Below are 13,659 nucleotides of genomic sequence, written 5' to 3' on the forward strand. Positions count from 1 at the left end.
CCAGTAAACACCTGCAGTTTACTTTTGACAGAATTGTACTTCAGCTGGCTTATTTTAAATCCCACCTTCTTCCTCCTTGTGTTTGATACAGAATAGGGTGAGAAATCTTACAATTGCTAGCTCTCCTTCCATGTGTAGTTAGACCTGCACTTTAACACCTATGGTAGTCTCACCATGTCATTTCTTGTATTTCCCTCAGTGGCGCCTACAGGTCTAAAATATAGGTTAGATGATTTAACATTCAGATTATATCCAGAATGAACGGCTTAGACTTTGGAGTTAGATATGTCTTGGCTTGTATCACTTAGCTGTGTCATTTTCATGCAACCTCCTTAAACCTTCAGGATCTCAGTTCCTTCGGCTGTAAAACAGACGTCATTGTACTGTACAAAATTGAAGTAAAATTAAAAGACATAACTTATGTTAAAATACCTAGACCATTCCATTACATATGGCCAGTGAATGTGACTTCACTTCTCCATTCCTCCATTAGTTTCATTATCTCCATTACTTTATAGTCTAGAACAAAGCAGGTTTGAAATACCAGGGGGCACGCCTTCATTACCTTTTAATTTGCTAACAATTAGCCGAAATCCTTCAGCAACACGGTATCTAACATATAAGATGTTTAGTGGCATGCAGGATTCCCTAAGAGCAGGCTTGTATATCAGTCTTTATATCTTTCAGTTGACTTTCAGTATTAAAACAAATTCTGATTCTCTAATTCATTGAGCATGGACTTCAAGATACAAAAATCAGAATACAAGAGATCCTGGGCTGGGCATGGTGGCCCACTCCCCAATCCCAGCACTTTGAGAGGCAGAGGCGGGCGGATCACCTGAGGTCAGGAGTTTGAGACCAGCCTGGCCAACATGGTGAAACCCTGTCTCTACTAAAAATACAAAAATCAGCTGGGAATGGTGGCAGTGCCTGTAATCCCAGCTACTCAGGAGGCTGAGGCAGGAGAATCACTTGAACCCAGGAGGCGGAGGTTGCAGTGAGCTGAGATGGTGCCACTGTACTCTAGCCTGGGCAACAAGAGCAAAACCCTGTCTCAAAAAAGAAAAAAAGAAAAGAAGAATGACTAAATATCTGAGCCCCTGAGAGGATCCTGATAATGGCACACCTTAGTAACTTTCAGTCCTGAAGTAACTAAGGAAATAAATGGGGTTGCCCCTGTGCNTATAATTCTTCACTCCAAAAACATTAAACCAAATAAAATACATTGGAATGAATCCCAGAAGTTAAGCCCACCAAGGACATTTATTAAAACCCCTTGGAGACATCCATTAGAAGCTTACATTTGTTTAGCAAGCACTTTTAAACTCTTACTACGTGATTGCGTAGGAAGAAGTATAATTAAAACTACTTTAGGTCAATGACCTTGAATTCAAAGAACTTACATTTTAGTTAGGGAAAATTGTAAGACATCAAGATATAGAAAACAAGTGGTAAGAGGGTAAGAGTATATTACTAAAGAAAGTTTAAAGTTGTCACAAATCTGTGTTCTAAGTGCCATGAAGACAGTGAGATGATAATGTACTAGGATTGTCTCAGAAATCTTCATGGGAGAGGGTTTTAAGTGGTTTATCCTTTGCTAAGGCAAGGAGAGAGGGTATTATTAAAACAACTGATTAGGCAAGAAAACATATGCTTCTAACCACATTTGCAGCTGGCACCTACCCTTCATCCCAGCAGATGAAGTTTCTACTGCCTGGTTATTTGGTAGTTTAACATTTACTGTTATAATAATTTTCAAGGTCTATAATAAAGGAGTCCTTGTAGACATTGTTAGCATTTGTTTTATGCATATCAGAACAGTGTTTTCTATTGTACTTGATTAAGAAATAGGAAAGGGACCACCAAAGTTTTGTTTTGTTTCATTATAACCTCATCAGAGAAATACATACCATTTTAGAAGCACTATATTTTCAACTGCACTCACCCCGTGACCAAGTCTATTCAATCAGTGGGCTATTCAAAGAAATATCATCATAGTTTTCATGCAGAACCCTGGCCATGGGCAAACAAACAGAACAAAACCAAAACCTACATCAACAGTTGTAGCTTCCCAAGCTGGGTGGTATATTTCTCAGGAGAACTTCGAGATTACCATCAGAATTAGAATGACTGAGGAAATTTTTTTCTTTTATTTTCAACTTAAGATTTAAAACTGAGGTTGAGAAATTTTGAAGCTTCTTATTATTATTCTTGTTTTATTCTGTGCTTCTAACCCTCTCTAGGGAAGCTGAGCATGAAAGAGTCTGAGGGGCCTATGGTGCCTCCTATACTGAAGAGTGTTGAGAGAACATACTGGGGTCCATTGTGTCTTGGGCTACACTCCTTAGATTTAAGGCCCAAGTGAAACCCATGCCTTGCACAGGGTGAATATCTTGCAATCTGATAAAGCAACTAATTGCTAGAAATCAAGAGGAGGCACTTAGGGGACAATTAGAAGAACTTTGTATCCTTTCAGGAAAATATCACAATGAGAAAAAAATTGTACACTTATACCCTGAACTCTGGTTTTCACTGGATTTTGTTTCAGAATTATTAACTTAAATTAGAACAGACTTACAGCATTTGTTTTAATTCAGCATGGTTTCAACAGGTTAGGACTTATACATACCTACTACTACCTAGAGAAGGCAAGTAAAGTAAAAAACCTCATTTCCAAGACCATATGAATTAGACGACTAACTCGGGTGGAAAAAAATATAGAATAGGGAATACAGGCTGTCTCTATCTGGCTGGCTAAAGGATATGAGGGGGGATCACTCCTTTGCGTTGGATCTGCTACATGCTAGTATACAAAGAATGACCTTCTCCACAAACACAGGACCATTTTATTCAAGAAGATAGGAGGAATTTCACTATGCTGGACCTCCTAGAATGTGTCATTCATTCATCCAAACTTCTAAGTCATTCAGTTAATTAGAATCAGTCATTCATTCCAAACTCATTGAGAACCTACTAAACAGAAGGGCTATGAAGGTTGTAGTAAGGACTACAGATGTGGATAGAAAGGCCACTGTTCCAAGGAGTTAACAACTTAATGGCAAAGAGCAGAATGTATGTAAATATGCCTTACAGAGTATTAAATATCAGTCTGATTCTAACAGGGCATTAAAACATTACTGTCTAAAAGAGACACGGGTGGCCAGGCACGGTGGCTCACGCCTGCAATCCCAGCACTTTGCGAGGCCGAGGTGGGTGGATCATGAGGTCAGGAGATCGAGACCATCCTGGCTAACACCGTGAAAACCCTGTCTCTACTAAAATACAAAAAATTAGCCAGGCGTGGTGGCGGGCGCCTGTAGTGCCAGCTAATCGGGAGGTTGAGGCAGAAGAAAGGGGTGAACCCCGGGAGGCAGAGCTTGCAGTGGGCTGAGATTGCGCTACTGCACGCCAGTCTGGGGCCACAGAGGGAGACTCCGTCTCAAAAAAAACAAAAAAACAAAAAAACAAAAAAAAAAAGTGGGTTATTTTCTGGAGATGGTTATATTTAAGGACCATCCTTTCATTCCATGTTTTTTCATTTTCTACTGCTGGGCACATATTGGAAACTTTGAAAATACTACTGACTTCATTTGCACAAAATAAGCCATTCCATTCAGCTGCTGGATAGGTTAGTCAGCCAGTCACAGTTCCTACCCAGTAAACACCTGCAGTTTACTTTTGACAGAATTGTACTTCAGCTGGCTTATTTTAAATCCCACCTTCTTCCTCCTTGTGTTTGATACAGAATAGGGTGAGAAATCTTACAATTGCTAGCTCTCCTTCCATGTGTAGTTAGACCTGCACTTTAACACCTATGGTAGTCTCACCATGTCATTTCTTGTATTTCCCTCAGTGGCGCCTACAGGTCTAAAATATAGGTTAGATGATTTAACATTCAGATTATATCCAGAATGAACGGCTTAGACTTTGGAGTTAGATATGTCTTGGCTTGTATCACTTAGCTGTGTCATTTTCATGCAACCTCCTTAAACCTTCAGGATCTCAGTTCCTTCGGCTGTAAAACAGACGTCATTGTACTGTACAAAATTGAAGTAAAATTAAAAGACATAACTTATGTTAAAATACCTAGACCATTCCATTACATATGGCCAGTGAATGTGACTTCACTTCTCCATTCCTCCATTAGTTTCATTATCTCCATTACTTTATAGTCTAGAACAAAGCAGGTTTGAAATACCAGGGGCACGCCTTCATTACCTTTTAATTTGCTAACAATTAGCCGAAATCCTTCAGCAACACGGTATCTAACATATAAGATGTTTAGTGGCATGCAGGATTCCCTAAGAGCAGGCTTGTATATCAGTCTTTATATCTTTCAGTTGACTTTCAGTATTAAAACAAATTCTGATTCTCTAATTCATTGAGCATGGACTTCAAGATACAAAATCAGAATACAAGAGATCCTGGGCTGGGCATGGTGGCCCACTCCCCAATCCCAGCACTTTGAGAGGCAGAGGCGGGCGGATCACCTGAGGTCAGGAGTTTGAGACCAGCCTGGCCAACATGGTGAAACCCTGTCTCTACTAAAATACAAAATCAGCTGGGAATGGTGGCAGTGCCTGTAATCCCAGCTACTCAGGAGGCTGAGGCAGGAGAATCACTTGAACCCAGGAGGCGGAGGTTGCAGTGAGCTGAGATGGTGCCACTGTACTCTAGCCTGGGCAACAAGAGCAAAACCCTGTCTCAAAAAAGAAAAAAAGAAAAGAAGAATGACTAAATATCTGAGCCCCTGAGAGGATCCTGATAATGGCACACCTTAGTAACTTTCAGTCCTGAAGTAACTAAGGAAATAAATGGGGTTGCCCCTGTGCCTTAAATTTTCATACACTCATTACATGGCACTAACTTTATGGAGGTTGGCAGCCGACTGTTTTTAACTAAAGGTCACTGACGTTTAAATTCCTTAGTGTATGATAATGTGGTACTGTTTTGGATTTTTGGTATATTCTTTATATATCATTCTCCCACTGTAGTTTTCTATTTCAGAAGCTACTTACATTAAAATACTTACTTTACAACACCCAGAGTACTAGGAAAGAATATGTCAATGTATAGGTAAGTATGGTTATACACAAACACACATATTTTGGGCTAGAGAATCACTAAAATTATTTAGCCTTGAAAATAATGCAAAACAGAAAATTATGCTATATTTAAAGATTTTAAATAAAAAAGATTCTGCTTTCCTAAAGGTCTCTTATTTAAATATAAATAAATCCTATTTAAAGTCTTTTTATTCGAAGTATGTCCCAAGATTTAGCAAAATGTCTGTCATATAGTAACAATTGAAAAAACTTTACTAAAAAAAAATNTACTTTACAACACCCAGAGTACTAGGAAAGAATATGTCAATGTATAGGTAAGTATGGTTATACACAAACACACATATTTTGGGCTAGAGAATCACTAAAATTATTTAGCCTTGAAAATAATGCAAAACAGAAAATTATGCTATATTTAAAGATTTTAAATAAAAAAGATTCTGCTTTCCTAAAGGTCTCTTATTTAAATATAAATAAATCCTATTTAAAGTCTTTTATTCGAAGTATGTCCCAAGATTTAGCAAAATGTCTGTCATATAGTAACAATTGAAAAAACTTTACTAAAAAAAAATCAGATAAAATCTTGAATTTTATAAACAGATACCCTCTGCAAATAAGAATTATCTCAAGTTGCCAAGAAAGTAAGTGGCCGAACAGGTAATAAAGTTCACATCAATAAATCTGTAGTTTCTGCCAAACATTTTACAAAATATTATAATGATCCAGGTTATTATCATGACCCTATTCACAGGTAAAACAACTCAGAGAGAGAAATGAAGCCATCAGGATCCAGGTGCAACAACAAGGCAGTGGCATTTGAGAATTCTAGTGTTCAAACTAGGATATGTTTATTTCTGTCTTTTTAATTCTCATGCTCTTTTCTGCCTGAATGCTGTTGGGGGTTCCTGATGAAAAGTTATCAGGAAAGTATGTCGAAGTAAACCTGGCGCTGACTTGAAAGACCTGTGGCCTGTGCCTCCCACATTTCTCAGCAATTTTACATTATTTTTTCAGACAGCCACTACTAAATATTTTAAGAAGCACAGACAAAAAGCAAGGAAGAGCAATTTTACTGCAGCAGACGCCACTGACAATGTACTCTCCAGTTCAGTGAACCCTTTATAAAGGTTGCATTTTTTTCTTCCAATACAGCATATTTCAATAAAGTATAACCTCGTTGCACAGACAAAGCACTACACATTAGATAGAATCACAACCCGGCAGATAATTATTTTACATGTATCAATTTTAAGTCTCTTATCTTTACCCTCTGCTTCATCCAATATTATCATCCACAAATTTAGTAATAGGCTTAAGATCATTCAGTTGTAACTATAATGTTTCCTTATTTAGCACCCTTTTTGGTTTTGATAAATGGAGGGAAATTTTAATTTCCTTGTTTAATCATTAAAAAAAAGTTCTGAGAATTTAGATAATTTATTTGAAGAAACATAAATTTCTAAAATATGAAATGGCATAGTCTATTAAACACTCACCTAAACCAGACTTTTTTAATCGTTTTAAGTGCTGACTTGTTTGTTTTCCAGTGGGAGATTTTTGCCCATGTTTCATTTCTTTATCTGAACTGTCTGCTTCACCATTTTTAGATTCGGATCCTAAAAAAGGAAATAGTTATTATGTCATTATCTTCTCTAGCTGTCCTCGAAAAGAAAAATCTAAAATTGTTTGAGGAACTGTAGATATAATCTCCTTTTCTAAGAGTTAATACACTACCTTTGGCCACAATCTGATTCCCCTACTGGATATAAAAAGAGAAGCCCAATAAATCAATCAAACAGAACAAAAAGCAAGAACAGATGGCCTAATAGTGGAGTCAAAACTACATTCACTGATCTGATAGCTTTTAAAAGAAATAGAGTCAGGTCTTTTGTAAAATACACGAATAAGCTTGAACAATACTATGCCATTTTGAGACAATACAAGACAGAGACAGGAAGATGAAGAAGAAAGGAATCTTGAAGAGAGGGAGAGATTATACCTTTATAAATAACTTTATGTTGAAGTAGGAACAGAAAATACAAACGTTAATCTACAATAAATAGAATAGTACATAACTGATAAAGTGACAGAAGGTAAATTAGAAGAAAAGGTCAGGGCTGCACTGGGGTGAGAAGAATGCTGCCAGAACACAAAAACTAATAAAGGATTTCTGATTTTGCAGTACACGACTGAAGAACAAATTCACACTCACAAAGAACTGCTTTTGATGGTATTATACATCAGCATGTGGTCCACCCTTAAAGTTCAATATTCAAACAAAAGCCAAAGCAACAAAAACAACAAAATTCACCTACACATTTTCTTACACCTACTGTCTTCATTTGCTGATGACGAGCAAGCTGGTACATTTTTCTTTTCTAAACTGGAAATAGTCTATATTTTTGAATCACTGAGTCAAAGGTATAAGAAAATTAAACCAAACCTTAAGTGGAAGTATTATTCAGTTTGAGAAAAAAATCATGACATCTCTCTCAGTGAGGAAGTCTCCTCCAGGAAGAAACTGGCCAAGCATATGGTATTTCAGCTCTTTACCTGAAGGCGAATCCGACTGCTCATCAGACACCTTTAATGGTGTCAAAACAACACGAGGAACAGTCTTGTTTACCATCATTGAGACTCCATTTCTTCTTTTCTGCTGCTGCCTCAAAGCCTACAAAACATAATCAAAAGATACGACATAAAAATATAGCCAAAATAATTGCTCATAATTGAATTAAATGACTCATTTGCCCATCATTAGACAGAACCTCTTAAGAGACTTAAATTCCACAGAGCCCTTAATTTCTCAGGATTCTTAATAGTTACCTTCATGTCATTTTCCCTTAAAAGCATAAAATCAGGCTTTGGCAAAGGGTATAAGCCCGAGACCATTTTCGGTATAATTCTAACAACAAAGCAGCACTTAATGGTTTCTTCTACCTTAGCACTGTGGCTTGAGAGTCCATGGAATTTGAAACTATGACTCCCAAGTCAAATGAATGTAAAATAAATGTTTCGAAACCAGGATAAAAATATATGTGTCTGCACTTCTCTTGCAGGTGCGTCCTCTCCAGCGCACCGCTCAGTCAATCAAGTTAACACTGAGTGTCATCAGTATGTACAGCATGTAAGGACTACAGTATTGATGCACTCACTCAGCCGTGGGGAGCACTGCACAAAATCACTGAACATGGCAGGAATCATTTATTTCTGTGAAGGGAATCAGTCCTAATCTTGGAAACCTTGCAGCACTTGGCTTCTGTCTGCTTGACTTTGGGCATTAACCTTCAGAACACGAACATGACAGGTTCTAGCAAATCCAGGAAAAAATGAAAATGAGAATAAATCTCTCCAAATGGGAGCACTTTGTGTTTCATAAATGAATCGACCACGGTGATAATAATGTAATAAAAGACATTTAAAAGTTTTGAAATACAGCTTATCTAGCTGATCACTTTATATAGAAAATTACCTGTAATAAAAAGGGTCTTAAGCACACGAAACTGAAAAGCCATTAAATTCACAGCCATAGGAATGCTAAAACTCCTCAAAAGGTTAAAAGGCTGGCTTCATACTGTCTCAATCCTTTTTAGTCCTAGTTTCTGTGTAATTTCTACCAATTTTACAACATCCCAGTTACTTGATTAATGTTCTTCGACTAAGAGTTGTCAGAATCTCCTGAAAGACTGCCTTGACTGTATTTTCCCTTGCTGTCATAAAACGATGTCCTTTTATTTGCAAAGGGTATTAGCCAATGTCCAACTTGTCAACCATAAGATTTAGCAACCAAATAATTACAGAAGTGAAAATTAAATACCATTTAAATGAGAGAAAGCATTTAAATTATGCATACAACTTATTCAGATAAGATTTAAAGCCTGATGAGAAAGTAAAAGCTTGGGAAATCTATTACAAATGATATGGTTGCTAATGATAACATAAGACATCTTTGATTCTTACATTTACTAAGTTTTCATAAAGTACCCAGCTACTATACATGGGACAGGGGCAAAAAATACAAAGATTAATAAGATGCCATCCTTCTCACCTTTAGCCTGCTGTCAATAATACATTTAATGAGGACATATGTGTTATAAAATATTTAAGACATTTACTCTTTCTTCAAGATGTATACATAATTGCACATAAATTTCGCACATAATTGAATCAATCTGTCTAGCACTGTACAAGGATTCAAAGTACTTTATATAAATTAACCTAACAATCCAATAATAAAACAGAGCACAGCAACATAGCAATTTAAATTACAATTAAGTCCATCTCTGCCCATTATGTAAGATTTCACAAAACAATTAAGCCTGCACAAAGAGTGATCAATTTTTAGGAGCCTTTATAGCATATATTTAAACTACTTCTCATGGAGAAAAAAATTCGGCATTTTAAAAATAGTGTGTGTGTGTGTGTGTGTGTGTGTGTGTGTGTGTGTGTGTGGTTAGAGAGTTTATTTTAGAAAATATTTAGGGAAAAAAAGATGAACTAACTAGAAGCTGGAATCATTAAGTCAAAGCTGGCATGTCTTTTTAGAGCATTTGTGGTAAATAATAATTAAAGCAACGAAAATTTTGACCTCAATTTCTAGAGCTGAGAGGACTCTGCTATAGAAAAATTAGTAATCAGACAGAAGAAAGCCATAATAAAATAATGTAAGAATAAAACCCGTAGCAATTTGTAATTTTAAAAAGACAAGGCAAGGATAAGGGAAGGTGACCAACACTGAGTCTGTTTGTATGATGTTTGGAATATGTGTTTCCTGATCAGACAACCTTACTGTTTCTCAGTACAATATTTTTAAAAGCCCTGACACACACTATGTGTGTAGGCAAACAAAACTAAATGCCTACTATATAAAAAGATTTTCTTTTCCTTTTGTTTTGTTTTGAGATGGAGTCTCGCTCTGATGCCCAGGCTGGAGTGCAGTGGTGCAATCTCAGCTCACTGCAACCTTCGCCTCCTGGGTTCAAGCAATCCTCCCACCTCATCCTCCCAAGTAGCAAAGATAACAGGTTTGCACCACCACCCCTGGCTAGTTTTTTGTTTGTTTGTTTTTAGTAGAGACAGGTTTCACTATGTTGGCCAGGCAAGTCTTGAACTCCTGACCTCAAGCAATCTCCCTGCCTCCCTCCCGAAGTACTGGGATTACAGAAGAATTTTACTGAATTTCAGAATTTTCTGAAAAACTGGCAGTGTGATGCAGTGGTTAAGGAGTTGTAGAGTCAGAGAAAGATTTAATTAACTAGCTGCTAGGTAAATGACTTGGGTCAATGTCCCTACAAAACAGAGGCACCAGCGCAGGCAAGATGCTTTAAACAAAAAATCTGCACAACAGTGGTTATCAGAGTTTACCTCACATAGTAAATACTCAACAAATGTCATTTCTGTTATTTATATAACTTACCCTTTCTGCAACCAACGCATTTTTGAGACCTTATTCAGCTGTACGATAGCATAAGTGCTGCTGATCCATAGTGGTGAACATAAGAGTAGTTTTAATTATTCCACATTTTAGTGAAGGATTGACAAAGAAATACATGAAATAATATAAGTGTTTCACTCACATACAAGTGCTAAGAAAATTATGCCAGAAAGAGGAAGTAGAGTAACTTGGGTGGGGAGAACCAATCTAGAGTGGGATGTCAGAAATGGCCTCTCTGGAGGCAACAAAGGAGGTGAGACATAAATGACAAGAAACTGGTTGTGTGAAAATTGTGGGGTCTCCAATAAGTAAAAAAAATAGTATCATATCCACTAGCAGGGATAACTTTTGATTACTGCAGAAATTAAAATAAAACAAAACAAAACAAAAAAACAGAGTAGATGGAAAAAAAGGAGTAAGGAGTTTAGAGAGAAAGCAAAGAACTCCAAAATGGTTGCCAAGGCTTTATAAAGATCGGAGGACTTATATTCAGGATGAAAAACATGAGGTCAAATACAAAGCTTCCCTTCTACCCTCCCCAGACCATGCCTATGTCTCAAATCAGGAATTTCACTGGGGAAGGGTTTCCTGGTTTTGTTATTCCTTTGTTTCCTCTTTCTTTTTCTCCTGAGTTCCCCAAGATTAGTATTGAGAATAGGAATGAAAGACTAGAGCAAAGTTGTCTTAACCAGTGTTGTCACAGCCATGACATCATAACCTTTTGGGAGGCAGAGGGCCAACTGCTAAAGTTTTATGGCCTGCATTAGTGGATACATAAGAGGCTTTTGCTGGGAGGCCTTTGAAACTACGCTCAACACTGATATAAACCACGCTTTCTCTAGCTGACCTCTGCACTTCCCCTCAGTGCAGGCTCTATGTACTGGGTTCCTCTCATCTAAGTAGGCAGCTTTCCTAGGCAAGGTCTTTACAAATTCCCCATGCTTGACTAGCTGTTCAGCACCTGCTCAGGATGCAAGCACAGTCAGCATCCTTGTCCCACTGTACAATGTGTAGCCGAGCCATTATGGTCAGCCCTCTGATTTAACAAATCTCATAATCCTTCAAAATACAAGATTTGGAACACACCCCCCCAAATCTTGAGTTATTTTTTATACATCTGTTGGGGGTTGTTCAATCGACCATCTGGTCTCCTCTTAGTCCTTTGCGGCTATGTCTAACACCTCTCTTCCAAACAGGGTTACTGGTATCATACTGTCTGCAGCTTTGAGCTTTTGCTGAAATTCTAAGAAAACAAGAAAATTCCTATTTTACATTATGCTACATATATAATAGAAATCATCTGCAAATTAACTTGTGATTATCTGTATTTGGGTATCTCATAGCCTGGATATTAAAAATTCATGGAATAGATTAAGAAAATAGGATTAAGAGGATCACTTTAGATCGTTATGGATGCTGTGTCCTATACAGGGGTACCCTTTAAAAGAGGAGATGTTATTTTTTGTTGTGACAACTTGGAAGGGGCAGCTTTTTCTATTACACATCAGAGTCTTAATTAGCTAGTGGTGGCCCTGTTGATTTGTCTATAATGTGATTTATTTTGACAGATATTACATAATCAGTCTATTTGAGTCTAGATTCATTTTAGGGGAGGATATAAATGAGACACCTCCAACTGTCTCAAGCCTTAGCTGTACTGAGGAATGCTAATGGACTATCTTGTAGAACAACTTTAAATCCTGTCCTTTCAAATCCAGAAAGAAGTAACATCAAAATCAAAATAAACAAGCAGATGGTGAGTGTAAATGCAGTCTACTATGAAGAAATGTACCTTCAAGCCAGTCACATGTGTAATGTTCCACTGTCCAAACCACACAGAGTACAATTTCAATATTGATGGTATTATGAGAAGGAGTATAATCGGATTTACCAAGTTTAATGCTTCCAGGTATTATTTAATATGAAAGAAATTTACAAGCTTAACCCTGGAAATGAACACACTTTTCAAAGGAAACACATACAACATAGCTAACCCAGTCTAGGAAAAGTAAAGATCATATCACACTCACATCAATTCAATTCTGGCTCTAAGTGCAAGGAAAGAAATCAAAAGATGCTGACTGTGCATGCTTTTCTCCAGTGACATATTGCAATACTTTCTTGCAAAAAGAGAGAGAGAAAAAAAAACCCTTTAAATAAACATTTGATTTTCAGACAGAAAGCCTGTTAGATAGTTCTAAAATATGGATTCGTTTTCATTCCTATCCTAATGGAAAAATAAAATAAAACTTCAAATCAGAGGCTTTTGTGTTAACTTGGAATTTTAAGCAAGTAATGCCTGCTTTATTTTAACAACGAAAAAACACAAGCAATAGAGCTTAAGAATGCACTGAATACAGTAACTCTTCCACTGAAAATCTGAAAACATCACATGCTGTGAATGCTAAAAGTTAAATGATTAGAAATACATATAGAAAACAGTGGGCTGTTTCAGGCACCAACAACTTGCACTGCCGCTAGTGTGATAAATGTCAATGCCCATGTTAGGAAACTATTATCATGCAATATAACCTTTGGAATTTCACAGTATTGGTCAAACATATAAAGCTAAAGCAAAATACCAAGAATAGATCTGCTTTGCAATATCAAAAAGAAAATGCATCTGCAACTTTATGAATAAACTCGACCACCCTAAATAAATAATGAAGGAAGTCAAATAAACCAACACAAACAATATAGAAAGGTTATGTTCACTACCATGTCACTTGCCGTAAGAGAACTCATCCTTCTTTAACCTTTCATTATCTTGTGGCTGTTTAAAATTTCTAAAATTTAATCTTCCTGAATTATAATTTAAAATGCAAAATCTAATCTTTTCACACTTTTTAGGATCATAACTAAAATACCCAGGCAGAAAGAAGGCAGGGAACAAGGTAATAATCAGCAATCTGCTGCTCTCCAGAGGCTTCTGAATATGCTTATGCAGAAAAAAAAAAGACAACTACTGAAATAACACTATATTATTCATGCAGTTATACCCAACATATGATGTTAACTAACATTTTGAGGATTAGAAAGTAAAAGGGACTCAAATATTTGGGAGCAATAAAAGTATTCTATGTCAATAGTCAAGGGACATTATAGCTTCCAGATTGTCCAGCTTACAGTTACACTGCAATCAACGGTGCTATGACATCAAAG

The 13,659-nt window shown here is 36.9% G+C and overlaps 1 protein-coding gene across 1 annotated transcript in view; it reads right to left on the reverse strand.

Moving 5' to 3' along the window:
- ASXL3 (ASXL transcriptional regulator 3) overlaps positions 1-13,659 on the reverse strand; it is a 162,706-nt gene that overhangs the window by 75,676 nt on the left and 73,371 nt on the right. Inside the window, 2 exon segments of the mRNA XM_017874075.1 lie at positions 6,560-6,679; positions 7,617-7,734. Coding sequence (XP_017729564.1) covers positions 6,560-6,679; positions 7,617-7,734 — 238 coding nt within the window.

Source organism: Rhinopithecus bieti, unplaced genomic scaffold, assembly GCF_001698545.2.
Source record: "Rhinopithecus bieti isolate Rb0 unplaced genomic scaffold, ASM169854v2 scaffold_5260, whole genome shotgun sequence".
In the NCBI taxonomy this organism is placed as follows: domain Eukaryota; kingdom Metazoa; phylum Chordata; class Mammalia; order Primates; family Cercopithecidae; genus Rhinopithecus; species Rhinopithecus bieti.